We start from the raw sequence: 27,425 nt of genomic DNA, 5'->3' as shown, positions 1-27,425 counted from the left end.
TTTCTCTCTAAAAAATTGTATTTGGTTCTGTTGATTTTAACACAGTTAAGTTGAATCTACCTGCAGCTATTCAATGTAAAGCTTTTGCTTCTCTGTAGGAAATTCCTGGAAGAGTCAAAAAAAATGTCCTCAATCCTTCATTGGCAGCTTCTTTTGAAGCTTATCCAGTGATACAAAATACAGTTTCCTCGCTCCGTAGTTGTGCAGCAGAATGTATGTCTTCACTGGCTAAAACGAAAACTTTGTTCTTGATGTCAAGAGAAAGCTTCTTGTGTTCCCTTTGGAGGGGTGTTGTCTTTGAAATTCTGACACATGATATTTGCAGTATCCTGACTTCACAAATCTGTTCAAGAAAGTTCTTAGAAGTATGTTCTGCTAGTGTGCCTACATGACCATAAAACCTCCTGGTACCTGGGAAAAAATAATTGTGACAGGTTTTAAATTACATTTCTCTAAACTGGCCACATAGCTGAATTCACCACACTAAGAATTGTTCTTCAAGCAGTAGAAGCAATGATGCATGACTGTCTACTCCCTTTTCCTCCCAGATCTCCTATCCCCTCCCAGCCCAATATTTTATTTCACATTTCCAGATTCCATTTGTACCTCAGATGCTGAACTACCCAGAGGTCCAGCATGTGACCCTGCACTATGTAAGCAAAGGGGACTGTGTACTGTGGTTCATTTGGGGTTATGTGTGTGCTGCTTGGCAGACCAAACAGAAGCATTCACTGTTAAGCTTATAGTGCAGCTTTTCCCACAGTGAGAAAAAATTAACTAATTAAATAGGATCAATCATCTACCCAGCAACCAATTTTCACAAAACTTCTTTAAAATCTCTTTGAGATCTCTGTCCAAGAGGGGTCTGTCAAATTGTGAAGTGGCTGAACCTTACCAGGAGTTAAAATTTGGACTAAGGGACTAATAAAGATGCAGTTCACTCAGCCTTATGAAACCAGAATAAAAACAGTTTGGTCTTTCTAGTATGCATGTAAAACAATTCAGCTGTGTGTCCACTGTCTTCTTATAAGGTGCATTGCAGACTGGCTCTGGCTATGCACACCGTTTCAGCCCTGGAGCGTATTCTGTGGCATCGCTAATGTAGGCTAATTGCTATGTCGGCCAGCACTCTTTGTAAGGCAGGCTTTTCAGGGGACAGTAGTTTCACCTCAGCACGCTATTCCAGGGAACAGGCAAGGCTGGTGCTGACCTTATGCTGAGAATGCCCCTGCCCACCTCATGATCACCACTGCATGCCAGTGGTGAGGTCAACTGGGCCCGTGGCGTCAAGCCCCACTGGGACAGTCCTGCCAGAATAGAGCTACTAAAATAGCGTGTCGATTGCCTGGCAGGGTTCTTCTGCTGGTGTGAGGCTATCCCTCAGGTATTCGTGCTGCAGCTTTGCCAGGCTGTCCGCAACGCTCTGGGGAGGGCAGAATGCCACAAGCACCTGTGCGAGAAACGCACGTGCAGCTAAGATCTGAAACTAGTTTTAGAAGAATAACGTCATACAAATGGTTCTGTGCTAACACATCAGCCAGCCTGCTCTTCACATGGTTAAGTCAGTTCCCAGTTCCAACAGAGGTATACAGGGAGTATGAATCCAGAAGGCCACCAGGTGGTTTGCAATGAGTTGGGCTGACTTGGCTCTTTGTCAGACCTTACAGTTCTCCATCCCCACTCTTAAGGAGGCTATAGGATTTTCTATCTCCTAGTGTCACTGTTAGTGACTTCCACCCCAAATTCCCTTGTGCTGGGACCCATTAAACTATCTACCAGTTGAGCTGCCAGGATGAGAGGGATGAGAAAAAAAAAAAAGGTTAAACAAATTACGGCTTTCAGGCACCAGGAAATGATAAAACCTTGCAAGGTGTTCAGGCCTCCCGAGCAGAATCTGAGGTAATGCATCCTTTTTCTTCTTCAACTGAGGTTGAAAGTCTGATTGCTCATTTATTCACTACAGGTATGTTTATAAAAAGACCTTAGCAAAAATGGCTTGAACCACTTCCAAACCAGTTCAGGAAATCCTGAGATAGACCAAGCGCTTGTATTTTGGCAATACTTTCTGGGCAAGGATGAAGGCAAGAACTGGCGCACAAGCTTTAGTGAATAGACAGCTGGGCTGTTCTTTATTAGTGGTTTTCCCTCTACAGGACTGTGTATTGTTCTGTGTTCTTTTATTAAGGTCAGCTCCTGTCTTTGTACATGACTAAATCTATAACACAAAAGGCATGGCTAGTATACTAGTATACTACAGCTGTCTGAAATTAGTGTAGTCACACTGATGTGTTTAGAATAATCTCGAGCATTTAAACACTAACAGTCCTGGCTACAGATTGCCTAAATATGCAGTCAAGTGTTACCAGTATCAATGTTTGGAGTACATTTCTGAATAAAGCCATAGATTTAGATTAAATATAAATGTCTAAATCTGTATTTAGACACTTAAATGGTGGTGGCCTGGCTTTCGAGGTGCCAAGCATTTTGAACTACCTTTGACCTTATCCACTACCACTGACATTCACATTACCTCTCTTATGTGTATGTAAATAGGTATAGACCTATAATTTAGTCTTAACTCCTTTAGTAGGGCAAAGAGTATTACCCTGCATAAGAGAACTGAGCAAATAATGTACTGTTAAACTGAAGTGGTCAGATATGATGATGCTCTAAGTAATAGTGCTAGGCAGGAAATGTTCAACTTAGCTTCACTTAGGCAAGCAGGAAATAAGATGGCCAGAATTCACTGGCACAGAACTACCAAAATTTACAAGTCAGAAATGAGCTAGGGTATTTCATGGGCAAAGTTCAGAAAGCCAGCTTATGTAAATGTAAGTTTATTGCTGTAAATAGAATATAAATAATTTTATATTATAATTGAATACATTTATATAGAGTACTCTAATAATAATGAAATACTTTATATGAATTACAATAACTTTACATTAATAAGAGAAGGTTTCTGAATCAAGACACTGTTCTTAGCCTTGAATCTGTATTCACATGGCATTCCCATTTGTAGATGCCTTGGTACCTTCTCTGTGGTAATTTCAGTAAGACTGCTTCCCATACGTGATACTGTTCCTTGAACTAATCTTTTAGTTTAAAACATTAACTATTTTTTCTTGCATTTATGTTCTTTCTTATTCATTACCTACATGATCACAAACTGTGAATATTTGCAATTATTTTAACATATGAATCTTTCATGCTCTATTACATTTTTTCTTTATGTATTGCATTGGTGTTTAAAAATTTCAGTAAAATTCTTTATTATTGTCAAAGCCTAGTTTATTTGGGATAGGTTCCTTTAATTCTTTTGGTTCCCAGATCCTGTCTAGGGGGTCAGGGGAGGAAGAGGGAAGCAAGTCACTCGTACTGGCTACTGCAAACATCTAATTGTGATTCAGAGCATCCAGTTCAGAGCCTAGCCTTTCTGTACAGCCAATGAAAAGAGAGAAGACACTTAAGAGCATGGGATTGTAGAATAATTCAGGTTGAGAGGGACCTCAGGAGGTCTCTAGTCCAATTCCTGCTCAAAGTAGGGTCAGCTCTGAGGTTGCACTAGGTTGTTCATGGATTTATCCAATCTGTTTTTGAAAACCTCGAAGGATGGAGACTGCATAACTTCTCTGAGCAACCTGCTCCACTGCCTTGTTGTCTTCATGCTGAATAAACTTTTCCTCATCCAGTCTGAATTCTCTTCTGTTTCAATGTATGCCCATTGCCTTTTGTCTTTCTGCCATGCACCGCTGTGAAGCGCCTGGCTCCATCTTCTTGATAACCTCCTTGCAGGTCCTGGCAGGCTGCTCTTAGGTCCCCCACAGCCATCTCTCCTCCAGGCTGAACAAGCCCTTGTACCTCAGCCTTTCCTCACAGGGCAAGTGCCCCAGCCCAACCATTTTGGTGGCCCTCCAAATGTCTTTTCTATATTTGGGGTGGGGGTGGGGGGGCAAAAACGGGATGCAGTATTCTAGATGTGGTCTAACAAGTGCTGAGTAAAGGGGGATAATCACGTCTCTGAATCTGCTAGCTATACTGCTGTTAGTATATACTAGGATGCAGCTGGCCTTTGCTTAGGAAGGAAGTAGAGCCCAAGCATCTGAGACAGGTGCTTAATGTAGATAGTTTGAACATGTATTTGAATATGGAAGTGAAAATGCTCTTTTTTTCCTTCTTTGTAGTAGTACTTTTGAGAAGTGCTTTGCATTGCACCGTTGTTGATATTGGTAGTGTTTCCCATTTCATTGTTCATTCCAGCTGAAGTACAGCATGTCCTTTACTGATCTGGGAATAGCTTTGATGGCTGCCCTAGCTACAAAGTGGCACAATGTATCATAAATGGTAGACTGTATGCAGAGGCTGGTGTTTCTTGTACTCCTCTTAATAAAGAACTGTGCTTGCCAATCTCCACACTTACCAAATGGGGAAGAATATCAAATTATACTTGTCCCTAGAATGTTGCGACAGATGAAAAAGCTTTTATACATTTGTTGTGCTACACACAGGCACAGTCAAGAGGTAGTGATTCAAAAGCCTTGCATCTTGACTGAATGCTTTCTAATTATTGCAGGCCTCTTAGTCATTGCTGGTACTCTTATTTTCAACGAGCACATCAGTAAATTGATTCAGATCTGACATTGCTCATGGCTGCCTGGATATGACAGACTAGCATAGTTTTGTTGTTTAATGCAATTGTCAGGAAGCAGCAAAAGCAGGGCTGCTCCAGGAGGGAAGATGAGCTGGGAGCCAAGGGTGACCATGACACAGCAGGGACAGTGACCTCACTTACAAGGACGCTGTACCACAGTACGCAAGCAGTGTGAACATGGTTGGTGACAGAATCAGGCGCCAGCGACAGTCTAGTGATCATCAGACAGATGCAAGGTGACAAGTCAGGTGCAAGGTCAACCTGGGAAATCCAGTGAATGTGTCAGGACAGCAGGGCACAAGGCTAGGCACAGCCCTACTTGCAGTGCAGCTCAGGCAACTACTGAGGGCCCAGGCCTAAGCTTAAGCTCCTGGGCCCCCAGTGGGCAAAGGTCCCAGATGAAGCTGGTTTGGGCAATTAAGCATTCTGGTGCATTCAGGGCCCTGACAGCAGCTTTTGTCCTTCTCTTAAAAATAAAAAAAGTTTTAAAACGGCTGAATTTGGCAAAATCAGTAACTCCTATATTTTGTCACTGGTTAGCAAACATATCAGTGTTCATAACTTTTCTTTTTCCAGTAAGTGATTATTGTTGAGCTGGATTTTAAGATGGATTCTATTCCACAGGGAAGAAAATGCTGCACTACAGATATATTTTGTAGCTTAAAAGCATTTCTTCAGGTCACTGAGGTAAAGATTGCCTCAGTGGCAATTGAAGTCAAATGCTTTAAACTCAAAATATAATGCAAAAGTAATGTTCCTCTGAAATCCCTCCATCAAGTTTTTTTTATCTTACAGATGAAATTTAAAATATCACAACCAGTACAGTACACAGAATACATATAAGAACTTGGGAGAACCATATTCTTCCATAAAAAAGATTTCTTCTTTCCTTAAAAATGTGTAAAATCAACCATATGCAAGGTTTGATTACATATATGCTAGTTTAATAAAAGGATTTTTTGCCAGTGAGATAAAATAGAGCATTTTTGAGCCCCTGCAAATGCAAAGTATGTGCATTATAAAAACAGCTTCTTTTTTCTACTAGTGTATCTTTTGGTATCAGCACAGTTACCCTATATTACTGGCCAAGCACTGCAGCTTACACACTACTATCTTCTTCAGCTCACCTTTATCTACTGATACCTCTCTCACCAGTACTAATTGTGGAAGGTGTATACAGTCATGTGATGTATGAGAAAAAGTATTTTTATATGAGGGATGATAGAAGACTGGCAAGTGTTGGTAACATAAAGATGAGGTTTGGTTTTTGTACAACTGCTATGATACCTGATTGTGAGGGCAGGAGAAGAAGGGATTCTACTCATTCTAGTTCATTTGTTTGTGCATTTTGTGCATTTGCATTGGTTGTATTTCATAAATAGTATTTTAAACTGCTTCACAACTATTCCTTTCATAGAAATTTTCTGTTTTAAAATTGTAGTGCAGACTGGGTAAAAGCCTGTAGAGATGTGAAAGTGTATCCACAAAAGATCTGATTTATCAGCAGCTGCACATGAAACTTACTATGCCAATGGTTGCACAAAACTACTTCTCTGTTCTCTCTTAAGTGCATTGCCCATAAATCCTTTCCCTTCTGGAGAATAAAATTAACATAACTCCTGATAGCTAATATTTTTATGTGCAGGGCCCATCATGTTTATGAATGCACAGACTCTGATGCTTATGAATACACACATCATCAAAGTTTATAAGCATAGCACATAACAGTTATGCTCACAGCACATAAACTTTATCTCTTGGTGTGTAAAATTCAGTTATGAAAAACAAAAGCAGAAAAATTACTTCAAGTCCAATTTTTTCACCCTTCCAATCTATATAACATAGTGGGTCTTTTCACAGTAAGCCTCAACCAAATTTTGTATGTATTGACATACATTTTTCTAAAGATATTACCTCAGTTATGCAAGATTGGACTGCTATAACCAAATTTCAGGCAGAACAAAATTTTCAAGATTTCTAATTAAAAAATTATAACAAAGCTAAATGAAAAGCACACAGAAAATTCAAAGTGCCTAAAAAACGACATTCATATCAAGATCCCACTAATTTCAGAGAAAACACAGATATATTCCTTTTTGAAACTGTTTTTTTAAAATAACCTTATCCTGGATGCAGCCAAGATGCATCTGCAGTACTGTAAGTATATAAAAAAATTGATGTAACATCCCTACTCTGATTTTTAAGCTTATCCTAAGTGTATTGGTATCAAATGTGAATCCCATGTTTGACACCTAGAAGTCTGAATTAATACATGTTCCAAAGAACCAAACTATATTCATTTCATAAAATGCTAATTACACAGTGCCAGCTACATGCATATGAGACTAATATAAAAACAATGCTTAAATTTAGACTTTATACCTGGAATAGACAGACTCAGTTCTTTTCCTACGTGAAATGGAATGCAGAACATTGTGTTACTTAGGTCTTATGTTCCATACTAACCAGTCCTTCCTGATATTTAACTATTCTAAATACTACTATTAATTGACAGGTTAATGCCAGTGAAATGAATATAACACATACTTCACAAATTTGTTGAAAAGCTAGCTAACCTGATCAAATGCTCAGCTGTAAGAAATGAGATGTCTTATTTGAACTATGTTATGGGAAATGTCCCAGCATGCTATCACAACAACAAAATAGTTACCTTGGCTCAAAAGCTAACCCTAAAAGGGCAGATGCTTGCCTTCCTCAGATCTTCTCTACCTGAAGTGAGTAATTCGGATCCCTGAGTCAGACCCAGAAATATACTGTGCCCAAACTGACTACCCAGACTTGTGTAAAATGCAAGATTGACAATGGGAAATGTCACAAGGCTCCACTGGGTTCTCTCATTTGAGCTCCTGTACAGATACCAAGGCACGTTAAATTTAATAAAAATAGGAAAATGGAGTCCTAATATTACAATGGATCAGAAGATGTATCTATGATGTTAGGCAAGGTTTGAAAGGACTAACCCAAGAAAGCAGAGCAAGAGTAGTATTTACCAAAAGAAGCCCAAGGCCCAGGACTGATCTTACAGTTATTCCCTTTGCTGAAGTTGAAGCTCCTGTCTGTACCATCTAACTCCATCATCTTCTCCACTCCAGAGAGCTTATTTCCTCCATTTCTATCTATCCCCCACCCTCAAGTATCCCTGTTCCTTGTCCTTTCACATTCAGTGAGATACTTTTTCCTCTCAGGCCTCAGTAACAGAAATGCTGAATAGACAAAATAGAGAGACTCCTTGTTCTCTGTGCCAGTGCCCAGAACTCTGATGCCACCACATGCCAGAATAAGCAATTTCAATTAGCCCACTGCTGTATTGCAATTGTAGAAACAGGACCGCTGAGGAATTTAGCAAACTTAACAAGTTTCCATTGAGCATGGGCAAACTTTGATTCTTCAAACGTTTGTTACTTTTCCTGGGGGTGATAATATGAAAGACAGTGTCACCTTAAGCTGAGGGGCCAGACTCAAGTCCCAGTTTCAAAGCCAGTATTCACTAAGCTCAACACTGAATATAATCAACTGATGTACATGTCACACAGTCCCTGAGACCAGACTCAATGTATATGTAACACAGAGCCATATTCTACACTACATGTGTGGAATACGTCAGATGTCTTAGACTTGCTGTACCTACTTGCATGATATTCAGAGTCTTGAGCATCCTTAGTATGAGATTTGGGATAGATCTGAAAGGAACAGAAGAAATTCTCTCTCATACCAAGGCACCTCCTATACTGATTATTAAGATCTGGTTCCAGATGGGCGAGTTTTCAATTAGAAGACTAAGGGTTTTACAGAAATTTAAAATAATGTATTTCCTCCTAACTTCTTTCTGAGAAAAAGCTGAAATGTTTCTAGTCGTGGGGTTTTTGTGTGTTGTATTTTTTTTCTGTCCAGAATATTCAGGTTGAGGCCTTGTTTGTTTGTTTTCCATTATTTATAGGTTTGCCAAACTTTAACTACTTGGAAGAAGTTTTCTATCCTGGCTGTTGCTTCAGACTGACCTCTTCTTTTTCCTTTTTTTTTTTTTTTGTTGAGGGGGAAGGAGTATGGGGAGGTTGGGGTTAGTTTGGAAATAGTAATATTTCAGTTTGGGAAATTTATAAGCAACTGCAAAAAAAATGCAAGTTTAAGACTGAAAACAATAGCAAAAATACTTCTATCTTTGATTTTCTCAAGAAAGAACTTTTCATTGTCTTGTTCGTGTCATTTTTCAGGGAAGTGGGATCAGTGCATAGTAAGTTATGGTAAATATCCCAATTCTATGTATGTCATTAATTTTTACCCAAACCCCAGATGACCCTGAGTGCCATCTACTTCTCAGCCAGAGACAACAATATACAACTCTTTTACACCAAACAGACAAGTGTCTCCGTATGCATTCCACAGAAGGAAAAAAAAAGCTTAAAAGTTACTTCTGAGTTAGGAATAGGGAAGTTTCTCAAGCATTTGTTGTTCTTTTCCCAATAGAGTATCATAAACTACAGAAAACAGGGCTTTCTGAAACAGCTTCCAGTTGTACTGTGAAATTCTGTCCGTGACTTTACCACAGGTAGTTCTGCGAGAAAAGGTGCTAAATCACTGCTTCTTCAGAGCCAACAAAGTGCCTTATAGTTTTGATATGACCCACAAAATACAATATTTCTTTTACGGTTTCATTTGGTGGTTAATAGTGAGAATAAACATATTACTTTAAATACAATCAAGCTATCATAAATTAATCATATTTCTATTCATGTGTCAAGCCTTGTTGTCTGATACAGATTTTACATACCTCTGATACAAAGATCAAAATTAAGTCCTAGGGCTTATGTACTACTGACAGAACTCTCAGCCCTTCCTTGCAGCCTAATCTTCTAAATCCTGTCACCTTTCTAGTCTTCCATTTGGATAGAAGAGACATGGCGGGGGCAGACCTACCGCCTCCTAAATGGCTCAGCACTTGCAGCAAAATTGTCAATAGCAGTCGACTAGTTTATGAGTAGTGAGTATCAAAAGTCCTTTATTTAAGGCCATTGCTAACAGCACAAGGAAGCTTTGTGATGAGGGTACTTCAGTACTAAAGCAGCTTGATATTCATATAGCACTGTAAACAACTTCAGCTATATGTTGCCTAGAAAGAATAGTGTGTTTTACTTCATCAGTATAGATATTTCAGTTTTAAATATTTGTACCATCAAAAATACTGATTTTTCTTCAGACTTAGATTGTTTTCTTTTCCTTAATGGCCGCACATGCCACTCTTCATCTTTTGCATTATGATTGTGTGACATTTCAATTGGAGATTAACAGAAAATATATTTTCCTTCATGATATATATGTAAAAAATAACTGATTTTGCTTAAGTTCCCAATAATTCTTGAGTTGAAACAAAGCACACAAAGTTCCTGTGCTGGATTTTTTAAATAACAAAAAGGGGAGTTTAGAAAGGATACCCATCTACAACCTTAGCTAATACAGTTCAGTGCAGCAAGCCTTATAATATGGTGAATGTGCAAACAGCTGAGGTAAGATGAGCATTTTCTTTCTGTACAGTCTGTTCTCAGGTTACCTTTATGCAACTGAATGGAAAGGTTTAATTCAGGCTGCATCGTAGTATTATGCCATGTTCTACCATATACCTGAAGACCAAGAGAGAAAGTAGTTCTGAGTATACAAAGGGAGGAAATTACACTTTCTTTTTCTCATCTGATAGTCATGCTCACTCCTGCATTTTTACTGCCCATGGTTACTCTTGTGTTCTGTTTCTCACAATGGCAGGGTACTACAGTGCCCACCTAAAATCAAAATGTTTTGGACAATTAATGGAAAATTTCCTTTTCTTTTTGGAGAAGAATTTTGGGGTGGTCCCTTCAGTAGTCTTTCTTCTACCATGGTCCCTCCCAAGGTAAGTCTCTCCCTCTGTTAAGTCATACACCTGTGCAGATAACAGCTGTCCCAGTGATCACCAGCAGAACCTTCAACTATCAGCATTCCTTCCTTGCAGAGGGCCAGTGTGAGGTATTTACACACAGGTGACCTACTTCACTGCTTAACTGTTTTTGACACTATTTTCCAGCTATATGGATAAAGAATTTTCTTCCTGAAGACATCGGTGTCTCTCCTAGCCTTTCATGACTCTGAACCATTTCATAACCTTAAACATTTTGTTAACTTACAAGTATTTATGAACTTTGCTTCCATGGCCTCTGAATCTTCTCTTCTCTATAATATATGTATGAAAAACTGTCATACTGTGAATTTAAAAATCATCTAGTTTGGTATCTGGTTTCCAGCAACAGCCAGTAGAGGATGCCCTGCAAAGAGCAGTGGAACAAAGTAAGCATGTTGCCCCCAAGCATTCCCAGTGTCTGGTAATCTGTGGTTTGGAGACTTCTGCAGTGTGGATGGAGGGTGATGTTTTCATATTGAACAGCCCTTGTATTTAGTGGACTTTTCCTCTGTTAATTTGTCCAGTCAGGTAAAACCTGACTCCTAAAGCTTTAGCATCTTGAAGCATCTTAACAGTATCTTGCAGTAAAGAGTTCCAAAGCTTAACATTATTTGAAGAACCCTGCTTTTTGTTTTCAACGTGCCTCCTACTAGCTTCATTCATCACCTTTGTACTTGTATTTGAAAAAGACAGTAAAGTGTTGTTAGTGTCAGTAACACTGCTAGTGCCTAAGTGCTCTCTGCCACCTGTATTTGGTAGACCTCCATTGTATCTCCCCTCCATCATCCGTTTTTCAGACTAAAGAGTCGTTAGGTACACCTCATACAGAACCATTCTGTTTCTTCAATTACCCTGTCAGCCTTCTCTGAATGATTTCCAGTTCTGTTATGCCCTTTTTGAGATGTGGGGAAAAGGACTGCACATAATACCCAATATGAAGTGAACTATGGATTGATACTGGGGCAGAGGCATTACAATGTTCTCTGTTTTGTTCCATGTTCCACTCTTAATAATTCCAAATATTTGATTTGCTTTTCTGAGTAAAAGGGGACATAGAGCTGATGTTTTCAGAGAACTACTCATCAGAACCCAAAGACTTCATTTGTAAGTGGAAAGCCAGCTTATAGCTCATCACCATATAATTTTTTTCCCATGTGCACCACTTTACACTTAACTACATCAAATTTCATCTGCAATTTTATTATCCAGTCACTCAGTCTCGTAAGACTTTCTTCAATTCCTCACTTCAGTTCTTCAGTCAGCCCTTTACCTTCTTCACAACTTGTCCTCTAACTTCCCTTTACCTGAATAGCTTAATATCATTAGCAAACTGTTATACCTCCCTGCTCACCCGCTTTCTCCAAATCATTTATATGTTAAGCAGCACAAGTCACAGCACAGGTCCCTGCAGACTCCTCTTGTGATCTCCCTCTTCTGTGAGAATTTCTATTTTATTTGTTTCCTGTCTTTTAGTCATTGTTTGATACATTCTCTTGCTTCTTGTTGCAAAAGGCTTTTTTTTTTTAATGAAGCTTTGCCTAGGGACTCCATTGTCACTGGAAATCCAGGTAGACCTTACACGTGAGATATCCCTTGTCCACACATATATTAATTCAACCAAAGATTATAGACATGCAAAATATGATGCAATGTAATAAATACTGTGTTGTGTCTTCCTCAATATGTAATATTTATCCATGTGCCATTGATTCTTTTCAGTAGGATAGATTTTACTTATTTGATTAGTATAGACAACAGGCTTATTAATGCGTAGTTGCCTGGATCTCCACTCGAGTCATTTTTGAAAACTGTTGGCACATTTGCCTTCCTCACCTGGCTAGCAGGGGAAGGGGTTCTAAAACTAAGGTTACACACTGCAGTTGGTACTTCAGCTGTTTGACTCCTGAGTTCTCTTAGAACCTCTTGGCTGAATGTCATCTGGTCCCCATAAATTCTTGTTTATTTTTTCCATTCTGTAACTGCTTCTGCCCAACACTTCAGTTTGAGATAGATCTGTTGAATCCCCCATTAATGGAAAGTGCTGGCATGGATTTCTCTGAGCTCCTGCACTATGAACACAGACATGAAAACATGAATGTGGCCTTTTCTTCTACGGTCTTGATTTCTTTGAGTGTTCCTTTTATACCTTTAGGTTCTATTGGCCCTACCCACTCTGTGGTAATCCTCCCGTTTCTGATATTGATGGAAGAGTATTTGGGGGGGGGGGGGGTTCTCATGCACTTGCATGTCATTCCTCAAACTCATTTTTTATTTGCCTTATTATATTTTATATTAATGTACTAGCATTTGTAAACCCATCTGATTTCTTCATCTCCAACACAGTTTCCAAAGGATACCTTCTTGTTTATAATAACCTCTTTTACCTTGCTGTTTAGCCACACTGGCTTCCAGTTCTTCTGTGTTTTTCTTAATAATCTAGAAGTGTGAATGGCCCATTATCCACTCATTCTATTACCCTGTTCCATGAGGATGAAAACTAGGTTTCTCTTAAATACTAGGGAACAGGCCTAAAGGCTGGAATTTACCTTTGAGAAGAGTTACTTTGCATCTTTCTGGCAATACAGAAGTTTTCTTCTCAGCCATTGAAGGATTCTTTCTCCACTGACATTCTCAGTCATGCCAAGTTCTGCTGAGTTAGCAGCTGACGATCTGTCTCTGCAGTGCTGAAAGAGACATAAAACTGAACACCAGCATAACTTTTAAAAAGACTCTTATACGTGTATGTGTCTTATTCTCTTTGAAAAAGAGTAGGTAACTTTATTTTGTAGGGGTGCATGTATGTGTCTGTATGGAAGTTAGGAATAATTTTCATATTGTCCCTTACCCCCTTTTAAAATATTGCCATCCCAACATAAAGAAAAGCATGTCAGTAAAAATGGGTAGTGTCACTCAAAATTTTGTGATGGTATCTCATCACCAACTTGCAATGTTACTAGAGTATGCCAAAGGAAAAAACTATTTTAGGGACCATGTTACAGTTTTATTTTTATGGTACAAGAAGAAAACTAAAAAAGATATATGCGCTATCTCAGCTAGCTCTACAGCCCACCAATCAGAAGAGAATGGCTGTAAATATCCAGTCATTCACATACCTTAAATTGCATGCCCATTTACATACTTTCTACAACTAGCAGAAAGAAACATCAGTGGATAAAAAGTAATCCATAAATTTAATTTTAGACTTAGTATTTAAAAACCTATTTATATCACATTAAAAATGTAAACAGCTGAGTGTATTGATATCAATTACTGAAATTTTTCTTTTTCCAGTTCCAAATCAATATATTAAAAAATGACATTTAAAAAAGTTCTGTTACATATAAGTCTTTTTTGAGGCCACTACAAAACTTAGTTACACAAAGCTTTTGTTTATAGGAGCTGATGTGAAATATGAGGTTTATATTGTATTATTAGCTGACTGATCCAAGATTTTGCTGTCTTTAAAAAGTGCCAACATAAGACTTGTCAGAGGAGAATTAAAAAAAAAAAAGGATCATGGAGAATTATGGAATTGTCAGCTCTCAGGGAAATTTATTCCAAATATAAGGAATTTTAGCCTTTCTTTGGGCGACATTTTTATTCTGTTTAACATGACTATGAATGTTTTCAATATCCATATGAATACCAAATAATTTTTCAACTGCTTTTAGCACTCGCACAGTTAAATAGATAGTCAGTTTTACACATTAATTTTGGGTTATGTTAAACAAAATCTTTTTTTAAACGTTGTCTATTTCAATTTATTTCTGCTGGCAGAATATTAAAGTTTCAATAGGAGTATGCAACTTACCTTCTACTTTTTTATTCTACATACTCATATCATGCCACATGCTATCTGGCAGCTTACCAAAGAATTCCTCTCTATCGATCAGTTCTCACATAGAAGTCTGCAAATGTTACTGTTTCATTAAGAATTTATTTTTCCATAAAGTTTTTAAGGATATTAATTTACATGTCATCATATAGAATTGTACAACATGCAGTATCAAACTTTTGTCACTATGAAAAATTACCATTTATTTCTACAGCTTGTATTCTGATTCTAAAGTGCTTCATTATTCAGGATAAGACCTTGCCTGTCACTATTTTCTTTTCCTACCAGATTTTTTCAAGAATTTTTGACTGTCTAAATGAGATATATAAACTTGTTTTTATCGACTGTTAGTTGTCGCCCCCTACATATGTCATAATGTTAATTTTAATTTCCATATTTGCTAATTCTTCTGACAGGAAAGTAAAGCTCGATGCAATTCTCAATCAGTTCTAGTCCTTTTTAAACTACTTAATGAAATTTGTTTTCCTCTGATGTAGGCAATTTGGTTAAAAGTTGTGCACTTTTGCTAGAAAATTAGTCACTCCATTCTTAAATGCCTTCAGAATTCCTAGGCAAATACTATCTAATTTATGGGATTAATTGCATTTAGTTTGTGTGTTTCTATCACTGCTTCCTTCTTTTTCAGTACCTCAGGTTCTCACATTGCTTTGTCTCCTGACAGAATTTCTCTACCACCTCTGTAACATTTCCCGTAGCTGATCAGTTTGCAGTGTTCTTATTCTCTTTAGAGCCCTCATCTTGTTCCCACTGAGTTAACACAATAACTCTATAGATTTCAATAGCACAGAATCTCGTCCTCATTCTTTTTGCCTCCTGGTAGTTGAATCTGGTCCTCTGACTGATTTATGCAACATATGTATGTGTACATTCTTTTATTTTATTTATGTCTCATTTTCAAGTCTTTGAGCATTTACTTTTCTCTCACTCTATTAATTTTAACTTTACATACTATCTGGCTTTGTTTAGAACCTTCTATATGGACTTTTCTTCAGCTGAGTTTCATCCTGACTAGCTTTTTCAAATCTGACACTTAAAAAAACAGATTGGTATATTGTTGTCTTCTGTAGCTTTTTCTTGTTTGTATATATGCATAGCTCTTTTAAGTCTGCTATACTTTAAAGGATAAAGAGAAAGCTTTAATAAGAAATTTCTACGCAAATGGAAACTTTTTAAAAACAAAATTGGTAAGTTTTCATGTGTTTGTAGCTCCTATATGCTGTATGAAGATTTTAATTTCTTCATCTTTGACTTTTTCATTAACTTCCTCATTTCTGAGACATTCAGAAACACTACCGAACACCTGAGTGCTACAATGCTAGGATTTGGTATGATGTCTCCACCAAAGACAATGAATTTAAATATGTGTCCTATTGTTTAGTGGATTCATTACAGTTAGTTCTTCAGCTAAATCCTTCATGTTACTCAGGAGTAAAGAATAGCCTTTCCAATTATGAGCTTTCAAAATACTGTTTTATAAAACAGTCATTTCAATTTATCAAGCATATGCTTACATAAACCCAGTTTTGTTCTAAAAATTGTCCAAAAAATGAACTGTATTTTTAATTACTGTTTTATTAGACTATATCATCTCTCTGATCTCTCTCAGTAGTATGAACCCTGTATTCTTCTATCACAAAACAAGTAATGAACTTTCAAGTACATTTCTATTCTCATGACTACAAGTATTACCTGTACAAGTTATCCCACTGAATTTCTTAAGTTACTGCTGTTCTGTAGGCAAGTATTTCAAAGCTATTAAAAAAGCAGAAAAAAATGTTTCAGCTTCCTATGGACATTTACCCAATTTGCACAGACTAGATATTGCAAGTTATGAATGTTATAATTATACACCAATTAATACATACATTTCAGCTTTGTGTTGAGGCAAACATAAAAGTCTGATCATTCTAAAAAACAAAGAGATTTGTTAAAACAATACCTTGAAGATTAGTTAAATCCAGAAAACAAATGCATGTCACATTCTACTGAAGTTAACAGAATTTTTCCATTTGATTTCAGTTTAAGTTCATCTGTGATAACAGTTGTTCTAGTTCAGTGCTGGTTCAGGCTTAGTAAAACTTGAAAACAATGATTGAAGTTCACAGTCAAGTTTGGGTTTGGTTCAATTCCACAAATAGAATTACATCCAGGATGAACTGAAGCGTCACATTTTCTCACAACATATGTGCACTTTCAGTCTAGATCTTTGTAATGAATTCAAGAATAAGCAGAATATATCTATTCAATTTTATTCTTGTAGCGGAATGCAGCACCGTATGAACCAACAACAATAATAATTATATAAATTAAATAAGTAACAAAGAGCTGTCACATCAAAGAGCAACTATGTTTCTAAATCAAATCATATCTTCTAAATAAAATTCTGTTCAAAAAAGAGAAAAAAGGAGGAAGAAGAAAACTCCCTTAAAGGAAAGAAGTACTCAGTATGATTTTGTCATTCAAATGCATATGCAGAGAGAGCAACTAAAGCTTACAGAGTAACCTTAGTGTCATAATTTCCTAACTTGTGACTCTTTAATTCTGCAGTCTTAATGACACCCACAAATTCCAAGAAGTGGCAGAAAGCTACCAAAAAAACTCCTCTCAAATTCTACTATACGGAACAGTTATGATTCCCAAACACTTCATCCACTGGATGAGAATCTCTTTATCCAGAGCACAGACCACTGCTACCTAAACTGATTCACAGCAATACAGATTAGCATCATTTGTCTGGGTCTGCCCTCAGACGGAGAGAAGCCATACATTTTGCCATGAGTACTACAGGTATTTGCTGATAGCCGAGGAATGGTGATAGGTAGGCTGGGTTCTGGCCTGGAGTCTGTGGAGAGCAACGTTCCCTTGAATAGCCCATTACTCCTTTTTCCCTTTCGTTGCTTCTACACATTCAGCTTGGAATATGGTTGGTGCAAACAAAAGAACGTAGCTACTACTCTCTGAAGGACCTCCTGTTGGCCAAATGCTGCCTAAAATTTTTACTCGTCGTTTGTCCAGATTTGGGGTGGATTTTTCAAGTAGACAGAAGAAGCATACTCCTGACAATGAGGAGTCACTGCCAAATTGCAAGCCTTTGCTCTAAAGCTCGAACTGTTGAACTGTTTTTTTCGGAAATCTTTCAAAATAATTCCATATGAAGTGAATATTCAGCCTGGAAAATTTATGACTTTCATCAATCAGATGAAATCAGGTCCTACAAAGGGTTATAGTTATGCCTGTAATTAGTAACATGTCCAAAAGAAATAATGTAAGTGATGATCACCTGTTGATTCATGATCTTCCCCTCAAGTAGTATTTAACTATGATAAACCCCTTTTTTAATCTTGGCATAAAAGTGGTTAAAGCACAAAGGAAAATCATACTAAAATAATAGTCAAAATAACAGTGTCAGATTTTGGAAAGCTGAATCAAAGAGATGAGGCTGGTATTTAGCTCTGAATTGGCTAAAGCATCTCTAATGGTTTTAACTTGTATCAGCTCAGTCCAGACGTTTGGAAACACCGATGACGACATGTACAAGTCTCTCTATTTTAGCCGACAGCCTCATCAGTGCAACAGAACATACACTGGATCAGAGGTCACGGTCATGAAAGAGGTACCTAATGCTGGCAAAAAGAATTGCACAAAGAGGGTTGAGCTATCAATACAGAGACCATATTTGGACTCAGCATTCATTGGGAGTCAGGGTGCTCCACGATCATTTGTTTGTGATGATCTGTGTTGCTAGGCAGATGGGCGGCTGCAGCTTGTACCAGCTGGAGCTTTTTCTGGACATGGGACTTCAGTTCCTAGAAATAAGTAACTGAAGTACCTTTAGAAAAGTTTCCTAAAAGTGATAAACACTTGATTATGAAAGTGATGGCAGAAAATCTACATACTCAGAAGACAACTACACAGGCTAGCAAACTTTTTTTTTCCTTTTTAATTCTTCTTTGTTGGGTTACAATACAAAAAATTATTTCCCTTTTACCTGCTTCACAGAACTGGTAGCAGTAACCAGCTATATGAGGCAGATGGCTAGCATTCAGTAATCCAGGTTAAATGCTCCTTTTTCTTTGCACTTTCATTCTGTCTTTAAAATAAATATTCTCTATAGAATTTGGAATGACTTAGATATCTAGCTTTTCTCAAAACAATAGATGCTGCTAATTACAGGAGTGCATACTGTATTTTGCTAACCTTTCCATAAGCACTTAAATTGCAAGCAGGCACAGTGAGGAGGTGGTCTTCTTCCTTACAGTATCAGTTTTAGTATTAAAACATGTCTACGGGTAAGAAGGAATGGGACAGAATCATATTCTTGGCTTCACATAGCTGAGAGCACTGGACACAGACTTGGAGCTTTGCACACTGCTTCATGTAACTTGTGAGTGCTTCCCTATCATTTCTGGAGTTCATTCTTGCTTAAGAATGATCTCTCAGCAAGCTGTTACTAGGTCATGTTACCTCCAGCATTGATAGGGGCTGTATTTATTTATTTTTTAACTATGTAAAGCTAAAAATGTATTTTTAGATAATTATTTCTAAATACCAATCTCTAAAAAAAGGGCAATTGTTTATATTAGGCAATAAAATTAAAACAGACAGACTTCAGAGTTCTTGAAAGGTTTATTCATTCTCTAAAGTCTTCGAGACTCATACGTATAATCTGTTTTCACTGAGAAGAGTAATAAAAAAATGCTAAGACTAGTCTTCAATCTCAGGTCAAGCAAACTGGCTCTAGCATTGAGGCTTTAAAGATCTGTATCACCATCAATTAACAGATCCATGAGTGCCTATCTTGGGCCCCCTAAAGATTTCTTGGAAGACAGAATTTCAGAGACAAATTTGACTTTACCCCTAAGCTGTCTTTATACACTTTTGTTACAGCAGAGTGAGCTTACAGTAGCTTCACAGTCCACTTCCAGATTTTTTTGTTCAGGCTTTGGGTGGTTCTCTTGTTTTGGCTGATAGTACTCAAAAGACAGAAGCCTATCACAACCCACTCCACAAACTACAGTTTCTTCAGGAGTGAATGGAAGAACTCTTAGCATTTAAAATGAGAGTATGCTGTTGCTAGTCTCTTAAGCTGTTAAGATTTGTGCTTTTAACATTCCAGTTAAATGGCTGCCCTTACTTTTTAAGATGGTAAGAATAACAGCTTTATGGTTTAGATACAGCATTCAAATTCAGAACAACGCTGCACAGACTTCCTTTGGCGCTTGAGATACCACTGATGGACAAAATCAGTCCCACTGAAATCACAGGAATTGTCTGCAGTCCACATCTGTCACACTGAACTACTTCTCTCAGTGCTAAAATGTGACCACACACATTAGCTGTTCACCTATAATATCTTCCAGATCAGGTATTTCTTTGCTCCAGTTTTTTAAGTGTAAGAAAAGCAGGTTAACTCACTGCATATTTTACAAGGCATTGCTTTTTTAAATTCATCAAAGTTGAAATTTTGAGACCAGATGCTGGAATGTGTTATGAAACACAATATGCTGAATCGTGTAATTATAACGGAGACAAGTTCAGCCCTCAAATACATACACTTTTTACATTCTTATGACTGTAGTTAATCACCTTCCATGTAGCCAGAAGTATACATTTACAGACTGTTGTTGTTGTTGATGCTCGGCCTTTCCTTCTCCTCTGCTGTTACTGTAGCGGTTAATACACAAATGCTTATGACCTCTTGGTTTTACCACAGCACAGAAATGGAGCCGCCTCGGACGCAGGGGCCGAAGAGGAAGTGCCAACCTGCAGCGTCGCAGCGAAGCCAGGCACGGGCGGGAGGCGAGCTGCCACCTCCAGGGTGCCCCGGCCAAGCCGCGGAACGGGGCGGACCGCTATCCGACACCACCACCACTACCGTTAAAAACGCGGAAGACACGCCTGGCTAGGTGGTCTCTCCGATATCAATGCACGGTGACCGTCTGTCCATCTGTCCGTTCCCGAGATTCACCAAGCCCACGCGCACTACCCCAAAAGGCGAGCAGCCGCCTCCACCAGCGGCAACCCCCACTTCCCCCAACAGCCGCCGCGCGCCGCTCCGGAGCAACGGCTGCGCACGCGCCAGGCCCCCGCGCATTCAGCGCGACCGTTACGGCTAAGGGGCCTGCGCATGCGCAGCAACGCAAGCGCCCACCACCTCCCCGCGGCCGCCTCCTACAAGTCCCAGCATGCCCGGCGGCTTCTCCCGCCCTGGCAGCAAGCCCGGCGGATCCCAGCGGGCCATGCTCCAGCATGCTGGGACCTGTAGTCCTCAGAGTGTGTCTCTCTTCACCGGCTTCTCAGCTCCACCCCTCCCCCTTCGGCCCCTCCGCGACGGCAAGGCTCCGCGTGCCTGACGAGAAGACCTCCACCCTCCCCACAGTTGTGGCCGCTACCCCTTCCTGTTGCTATGACTACCGGGGAGCGGGCGGAGCAGAACGGTAAGCGGCGTCACCAGCTGAGAAATGGCGCCGCGGGTGACCCGGATGTTCATGGGAAAGAATCCTCCCTCTTCCCTCCATCCCCCCGCCTGGCCGCAGGCGGAAGAGGACGACCAGGGCGGAATTCCTCCCGGGGGGGGGGGGAGGTCACGTGACCGGAGGGAGGGGCTGGGGCAGCGCGGCCACGTGATAGCACGCGGCGGCTACGATGGGCACCGCTCTGGACATAAAGATCAAGCGGGCCAACAAGGTCTATCACTGTGGGGTGAGTGCGGCCGCGCGCGGGGCTGCCCCCCCCCCACCCCCCGGCCCCGCCGCAGCGTGAGCTCCCCCTGGCCCCGCCTAACGGTCCATCCGAAGCTTCTCACCCAGCGGCTCCTGCCGCGGCGGCCGTTAGCGGGCTGGAGCTCCCCCTCGGCCTCCCCGCGGTAGGCGGGGGAGCGCCTCGGAGCCCCTCTTGGTTCCTTGGCGCCCGAGCCGGAGCGGGAGGGGTGCCGCGGAAGCGGGCGCGGCCGCAGAGGGGGCTGCGGGTTCCGGTGGCTGCCTCGGCTCGGCCGTGGGCGCGGCGGGGGCTGGGTCTGCCCGCCGGCGGCTGGAGGCTGTGTCCTGGCTCCTGGCTTTCCGCTGGGGCCTGCCGGCAGGGAGTACTGGCATCATGCTTTTGAACTGCTCTGAAGCACGGGGATGCTTCTTTGGCAGACAAAGTTGTTCACCTTTTTGTCTCTTTCTTTGAGTGAAAGTTTTCTGTTTTGCGTCCGTTTTTTTCCGTCGTCAAGTGTGCTGGTGCGTACCTGGAGACTGCGCTGTCCTGATTGTGCTGTGAATAGAGCCTTTGGAGGGCTCACGACTCAGCTGGGCTGATACTTTTAAACATCGTATTAGGGGAAAGTTTTACCCCTTCCCCTGTGCAAAGCTTTCTCAGATTCATTTGTTGACATCCTGTTTCAGTGAGTCATTGTTTCAATAATACATGTGGACCTTCAGTGTAACACTAATGATAGGCAAATGTTATCTGAATATCAAGTACTGTCATGCTGCTTAGTTGAGATATTTTGCTGGGCTGAGAAAGTCCTGAGGAGCTTTGAGTGGGGGCTCTTTGTGAGAGAAAAAGTGTCTCTGTACCTTTGCTAACTGTCTGCTCCCTAGCCTACTTGATACTGCAGAGAACCAACAGTTTGTGGGGAACTTTTCTTCTCCTCCCAGCCCTTTTCAGTACAGTTTTTCTTCCCTCTGCATTATTCCCCTGTAGGTTCCTCTTCAGGACAGTTCTCATTGGCCTCATGTAGCACAGCTGTGTTCTGCTCTGGCACTTCTTTGAGTAAGGCCCAGTTTTGATCCTCCTTTTTCCCATAGCCAGAGCGGCAATACCATGTAAGTGCTGCTAATGTGTCTTTGGGGAGGACAGCAAAGTTTCAAGGAAGGAAGGAAGCAGTGGGGCCCTCTCAGATATAAAAGTTTGGAGTTACCCACAGTTGATGTTGCATTAGTCTATAGGTTATTTCTGTACTGCAACGGTATTGATGCTTGATACATACAGATGCTACCACCTGTTTTTGTAATAATGTTGTAACTGTTCTCATGCTCTGTAAGAAATGTGAAAATGTCTCAGGCTGTTATTTGTACCTGATGGGAAATCTCTTAAATACAGTATTTAGGCAAGAGCAGACCTAATTTTTTCATTAGGGAGGAGATGGAACTCTTGAGGTTTTCTTTTTTCTTTTTTTTTTTTTCTTTTTAATCATGCAGTGGTTGACAGTGATAAAGTGTTCGTACTTGCTTCAAATTTTGCAGCTATGTCAAAAGGGGAAAAAAAATAAATGCTGTGGCTTTTTTCATTGTGGAAAAATTCAACAAGAGCAGTTCTTAAGAAATATATTAAGAAAATATAATACTATTCAATCAGAAGTTTTCAGGTCCAATTTTGGGGATATCTATTTGGCCTCATACTCCCACCATACCTGGAATTATTTTCATGCAGCTTTTTCCGTACACTAGTAGTTTGTCTGTTACAGCGTATAAAGCATGTTTCAATTTCTTGAATATTTTTAATGATGAAAAACTGCTTTAAAGAAATTTGAATGGAAGTTATTGAGCATCTGTTTTGCAATTGTCAAATTATCTAGAAAATGATTCTCAAGCTAAATTATCATTTTATGAATAACATATCCTTTTAGGTGTGGTATCAAAGTGGTAAAGGCTACTTCCTGCATCTCTTTCGCATTGTTCTATTAATACATGTTTTTGGATGGTTTTGGTTATTTCAGTATCATAATGCTGTGCCTGTCTTCAGTTTTTCCACTTGACTTGCTTTAAATCACTGTGAACTGGATATGTTTTAGTACATGGAAGGGATATGTCTTCTGTCTTTAAGTCAAAATTAAATAAGACTTTATAGTAAGTGTATCTGTCAGTATTGTTTGTTTGCTTCTATTTTAACTCCAAGTGAAAAGGTTTATAATTTTAGTTCATTGACTAGATCTGAAATTTGGAGATATGAGTGATGTGAAAACACAATGATGAAAGAGCTGTGCACTAGAAATACAACATGAATTGTTGATAGAAATTCCCTAGGCACAGACAAGGAGTTACAAATTTCTCTTTAATTAAGCATCGAATGTATTCAGCTTTTCTTTTTGTAGAAATTTTGTGATTGCTGTACACTTCAGTGACATCAGCTATGCTAATAATAGCTTCAGTACTTTCATTAATGGTACTTGAAAATGAAGGGATTCCTTTAAAAAAGATCATAGTTCACCCCAGTGTAACTGTCTAGCTATTCATCTGAAGGCAATAAGGCTACTTATTGTGAGTTATCTTTGTTTTCCTAGTTTATTTTAGACTGCATTGGGATATGAAGGAAGGTGATGTCTAAATTTATGTACTGGTATAGCAGTCTCTTTGTTATGCCTATAACAGTTTAATACAGTAGCACAAAAAACCCCTGCTAAAACATATTGAGCTTTCTATGTCATGACTTAAAACATTGAATGCCTTGATTAATGTTGCCTGAAGCCATGATTAATCCAGCATAACTCCATAATGCCACTGTCTTTCCTAATCATTCAGTTTCTGCTGGCTCTGTTTTGCTGACATTATTGGCTATACAGTAAGGCACATCAGGGACCTGGATGGTATTTGGCTGGATGGATACTCAAAAAACCAAAAATGAAACAAAAAACAACGCACATGAAATCTGTTGAATCAGTTCTGTAGCTATGTGAGGATTACATTAGTACAAGAAAGGTGATAAGACTGCATCTTTTAGTGGCAGTTTGAATTTTTGCTAGATTAAAGTGACTACAGTCATAGCCTAAATTCTCCAGACCAGGTATTCCTGTGTATCTGTTGCAACAGGCCTATTCATTGTGGCACAGGAATGTGACAGCCAAGCTTTCAGAGTTTCAAATATAATAGAAGATACCCTTTTCTTCTTAGAAATCTCTTCTCAAGTAGGGTAGAACAAGGAATATTTGATCTGGTCAGTATCACAATGGACTTGTGATGGATGTGGAGGAAAAGCAACAGTAGAGAGATGAAAATCTTAGTATTGTGTCAAACTAGCAAATGATAATTCAGATGAGACTTTGATTTTTTAGCATGAAGCAGGATTACGCAAGAGCTTCAAACTGCAACTTGTACAAATGGCTGAAGTAAACTTGTGGTATGTATAGCTGGCTTCCATCAAAAGCAGTTTAAACGTGCAAACTCTTGATTGTAGTATTTCATAACCTGTTTAAAAGTTTAGAGATATCTTTAAACTATTCGTTAATGTAGCTTTGATCCCATTCTGTAATAAATATAAAGAAAAATCATTTTAAGTGAATTGTTACAACTTAGTATGCAGCTGCTTTCTTATGCTACTGAGAGGAAACTAATTCTCATTTTGAGCTTGAGGCTTGATCATAGACTTCAGTGCATCCCTCTAAATTTGACTTGGAAGATAAGAAGCATTACAGTTCAGAGTCAGGTTTGCTCGATTTTTGCAAAATATTCCATGCAAATGTTGGGTTATTGACCTGAATTAGTTCTGCTACACTTATTCTTGTTTTATACCAGTAATAGTTTTCAGCAAAAGATAAATACTAGCAAAGGCTAGATGATAATTATACAAGTTTTACCACCATCATACACTTCTGTGGTTGACCAGCGTTTAGTAAAAGTACATGTAAGTTGCAAGAGCAGAAACAAGATATAGTCAATTAAGCTTCTCCATAAAAGGGCAGAGAAGAGTGATATGAGTTATACAAATATCTTTAGAGGATGCATCTTATAATTGGCTGCTGTCCGTTCATTTCTACAAAAATAGTTGTTTTCAGTTAACCATCTGCTGTGTTAAATCCAGCTGAATTCAAATGTTTTCATTGTTTGGAACAATCCCCTGTGCTAAGCTGAAGTTCTTTCACTTCCTAAAAGCTTTTTACTACTGGGTATTGAGTAACCAGCAACTTTATTATTTGTAGTTGCTCTTTGCTTCTATATTATTATTTTTTTAATTGGGAAAAGTTGGACATAAAATTTATAAAATAGTTATGCGTTATGCAAGTCTCTCGTCGTTACTGCTTTTTAAAAGGAAGTTGATTAAAATAACACTGTGATAAACAGTAAGGAGTTTCTATATTAATTATTTATAATCTTTACAAACTGGAGAAGCTGAAGGCCAACTCAGCAAACAGAAGAGCTTTACTTTGTCCACACTTTATTTGAGAAAACATAAAAACAAATTACTTTAAACTGTGGGTCTAAACCAAGTTTGCTAATTCTTGGACCAAAAAGAGTAAAAAGATTTAGAGATAAAGATAGGGTGCTTTTCCTTCTTGTTTGGGATTTAAAAACACAAAAGGCAATAAAATGGCCCCAAATATAACAGTTCTGTAATATCAAAATAAAGCTTACTACAGCAAAACTGTGTTTAAGTGTGTAGGAATAGAAAATCTGCATTCAGGAGTGTGTGTGTGTGTGTGTGTGTGTGTGTGTGTGTGTGTGTTTGAAGTTGGATGTAGAGTTCTGAGCCATTGAGGCTCATTTAATAAACTCTGGAACGCTGGTGGAATGAGGGGACTGGTGCAACCAGTGATGTACTTTATGCAGAAAACCTAAACAGGGTAACTGGAATAACTGTGGCAGTTAGTCTGAGATTGTACACTGCATTTTTCAGCCCTTCCAGCCTATATGTCTTTTAATTATCAAAGAATGGTGCCATAGTTAATGTCAATTAAGGCTTTTAATGACAAGTGATTGTGAAATACAGTTAAGTGAGAATTGGCCCAGAAGAACTCCCTTTAAAAAAAAAAAAAAAAAAAAAAAAAGGCAGATTTTCTAGTAAATCTGAGTATTACAGTTTTAAAGCATCTAATGACTAGTTAGTTGTGTCTAATAGGCTTTTGGAGAGTAGCAGAAGTGATAGAAAACTCAGGAATGTTTCATAAATATGGCTTACGTGAAGTTAATGTGAATCTTAACACTGCCAAATGTATGCGCTTAGTTCTAAAAGTAAGGGCCTGTGATGTGGAAAATGGAATCTGAGAGGAAACTAAGGCATCTTGTTGGGTAACCAAGTGAACATGGACTCCCGCTCTACCAAAATAGTGAAAAGCTTAAGTCTGTGGGTGTATAGTGGATATTGAACTACAGAAATATTAGAGAACTAGACTAGAGAAATATTAAGCCTTTCTAAATGGCATTAGACTGTTCTGAGCATTACTCTGAAAGCTATGCATAGCACAATTCAAACATTCTGTAAATCCCAGCTTGCCAAGTTAAATACACCTTTCAATTTTCCTAGCTGCTCAGCACGATTTCATATTGTTGATTGTTCCAGTCCTCAGCTGCCAGACTCGGATAACTCTGACCAGGAACTAGAGAAACAAGGGACTGTGCTGTTGGATCAGCTGATGCACATGGTCATCTTAATTGAGACTTAAGCTTTGAAAGTTTCCATCTTTCTGGTGGCTTCATGTGCATGTTTGAATAGTAAGGAACTGACAACAGAAAGCTAAAGAGCTTATTTGAGGTCATGAAACCAAGGTAATATTCTCACAAGAATATTACTGGTTGCAGTTTAGTATATGTACCTCACTTCTCTATCCCTGTTTCACGTAATACCCTGGTCTTTCACTAAGTGAATATTCTTTTTAGATGAACAATTATTTGTATAACTCTACTAGCGTAGTTCCATCTTGTGATGTTTTATCATCACGCAATGAAGCTATGTGGAGTCCCTAGTAAATGTGGAGGTAAAAAATGTGTGAATGCAATTGATTGCAAGTTATTCCATTGTCATAACTGAGGTTTAATTCCAGTGGTGACTTTCCTTGCACCTCTAATTTTGTGATATTAAAGATAAATGAACCTCTTTTGATACGGACTGAAAACTGTGCTAGTTAATGTTAAGTCATATCATGTAACATTTTCAAATACAAGACAAAGCTTTGTCATAAGTTGCATGTGGCTATGATGTTGATATGTATTTGAACATCTTAGCTTATTTTAGTTCTTTGATTTGTACTTCTTGGAAGTACAACTATGCTGACAGCT

General features: G+C 39.0%; 2 protein-coding genes and 1 long non-coding RNA gene across 11 annotated transcripts in view; 1 reads left to right on the top strand and 2 right to left on the bottom strand.

Annotated features, from left to right (window-relative positions):
* LOC135330673 (uncharacterized) lies at window positions 1-21,465 on the bottom strand. Of its 8 annotated transcripts, none has more exons than XR_010392642.1 (6): window positions 21,260-21,465; window positions 20,041-20,118; window positions 16,320-16,361; window positions 16,144-16,206; window positions 13,145-13,282; window positions 1-411 (listed from the first exon to the last, which is right to left on the bottom strand). It is a non-coding gene; the product is annotated as an uncharacterized LOC135330673 (long non-coding RNA). The 8 variants fall into 8 exon arrangements; XR_010392646.1 differs by lacking the exon at window positions 21,260-21,465 and adding an exon at window positions 10,825-10,962 and having other exon boundaries at window positions 20,041-21,200; XR_010392649.1 differs by lacking the exon at window positions 21,260-21,465 and adding an exon at window positions 20,869-21,199.
* VPS26C (VPS26 endosomal protein sorting factor C) overlaps window positions 21,023-27,425 on the top strand; it is a 25,981-nt gene continuing 19,578 nt past the window's right edge. The window contains exon 1 of one of the 2 annotated variants that reach the window (XM_026121523.2): window positions 21,023-21,156. In XM_026121523.2, coding sequence (XP_025977308.1) covers window positions 21,100-21,156 — 57 coding nt within the window. In that variant the 5' untranslated portion in view covers window positions 21,023-21,099. Of the gene's footprint in view, window positions 21,157-21,817; window positions 21,839-27,425 lie in introns of those variants that run through there. The other variant, XM_026121525.2, reaches the window with a different exon arrangement.
* The window catches only part of TTC3 (tetratricopeptide repeat domain 3), a 91,038-nt gene continuing 87,403 nt past the window's right edge, over window positions 23,791-27,425 (bottom strand). The window contains exon 47 of the transcript XR_010392620.1: window positions 23,791-24,620. The gene's annotated coding sequence lies outside the window, so the exon portion shown is untranslated. The remainder of the gene's footprint in view (window positions 24,621-27,425) is intronic.

This window comes from Dromaius novaehollandiae, chromosome 1 (genome assembly GCF_036370855.1).
Source record: "Dromaius novaehollandiae isolate bDroNov1 chromosome 1, bDroNov1.hap1, whole genome shotgun sequence".
Taxonomy (NCBI): Eukaryota; Metazoa; Chordata; class Aves; order Casuariiformes; family Dromaiidae; genus Dromaius; species Dromaius novaehollandiae.
The sequence above is the reverse complement of the archived record's forward strand: the minus strand, read 5'-3'. Positions and strand labels throughout refer to the sequence as shown.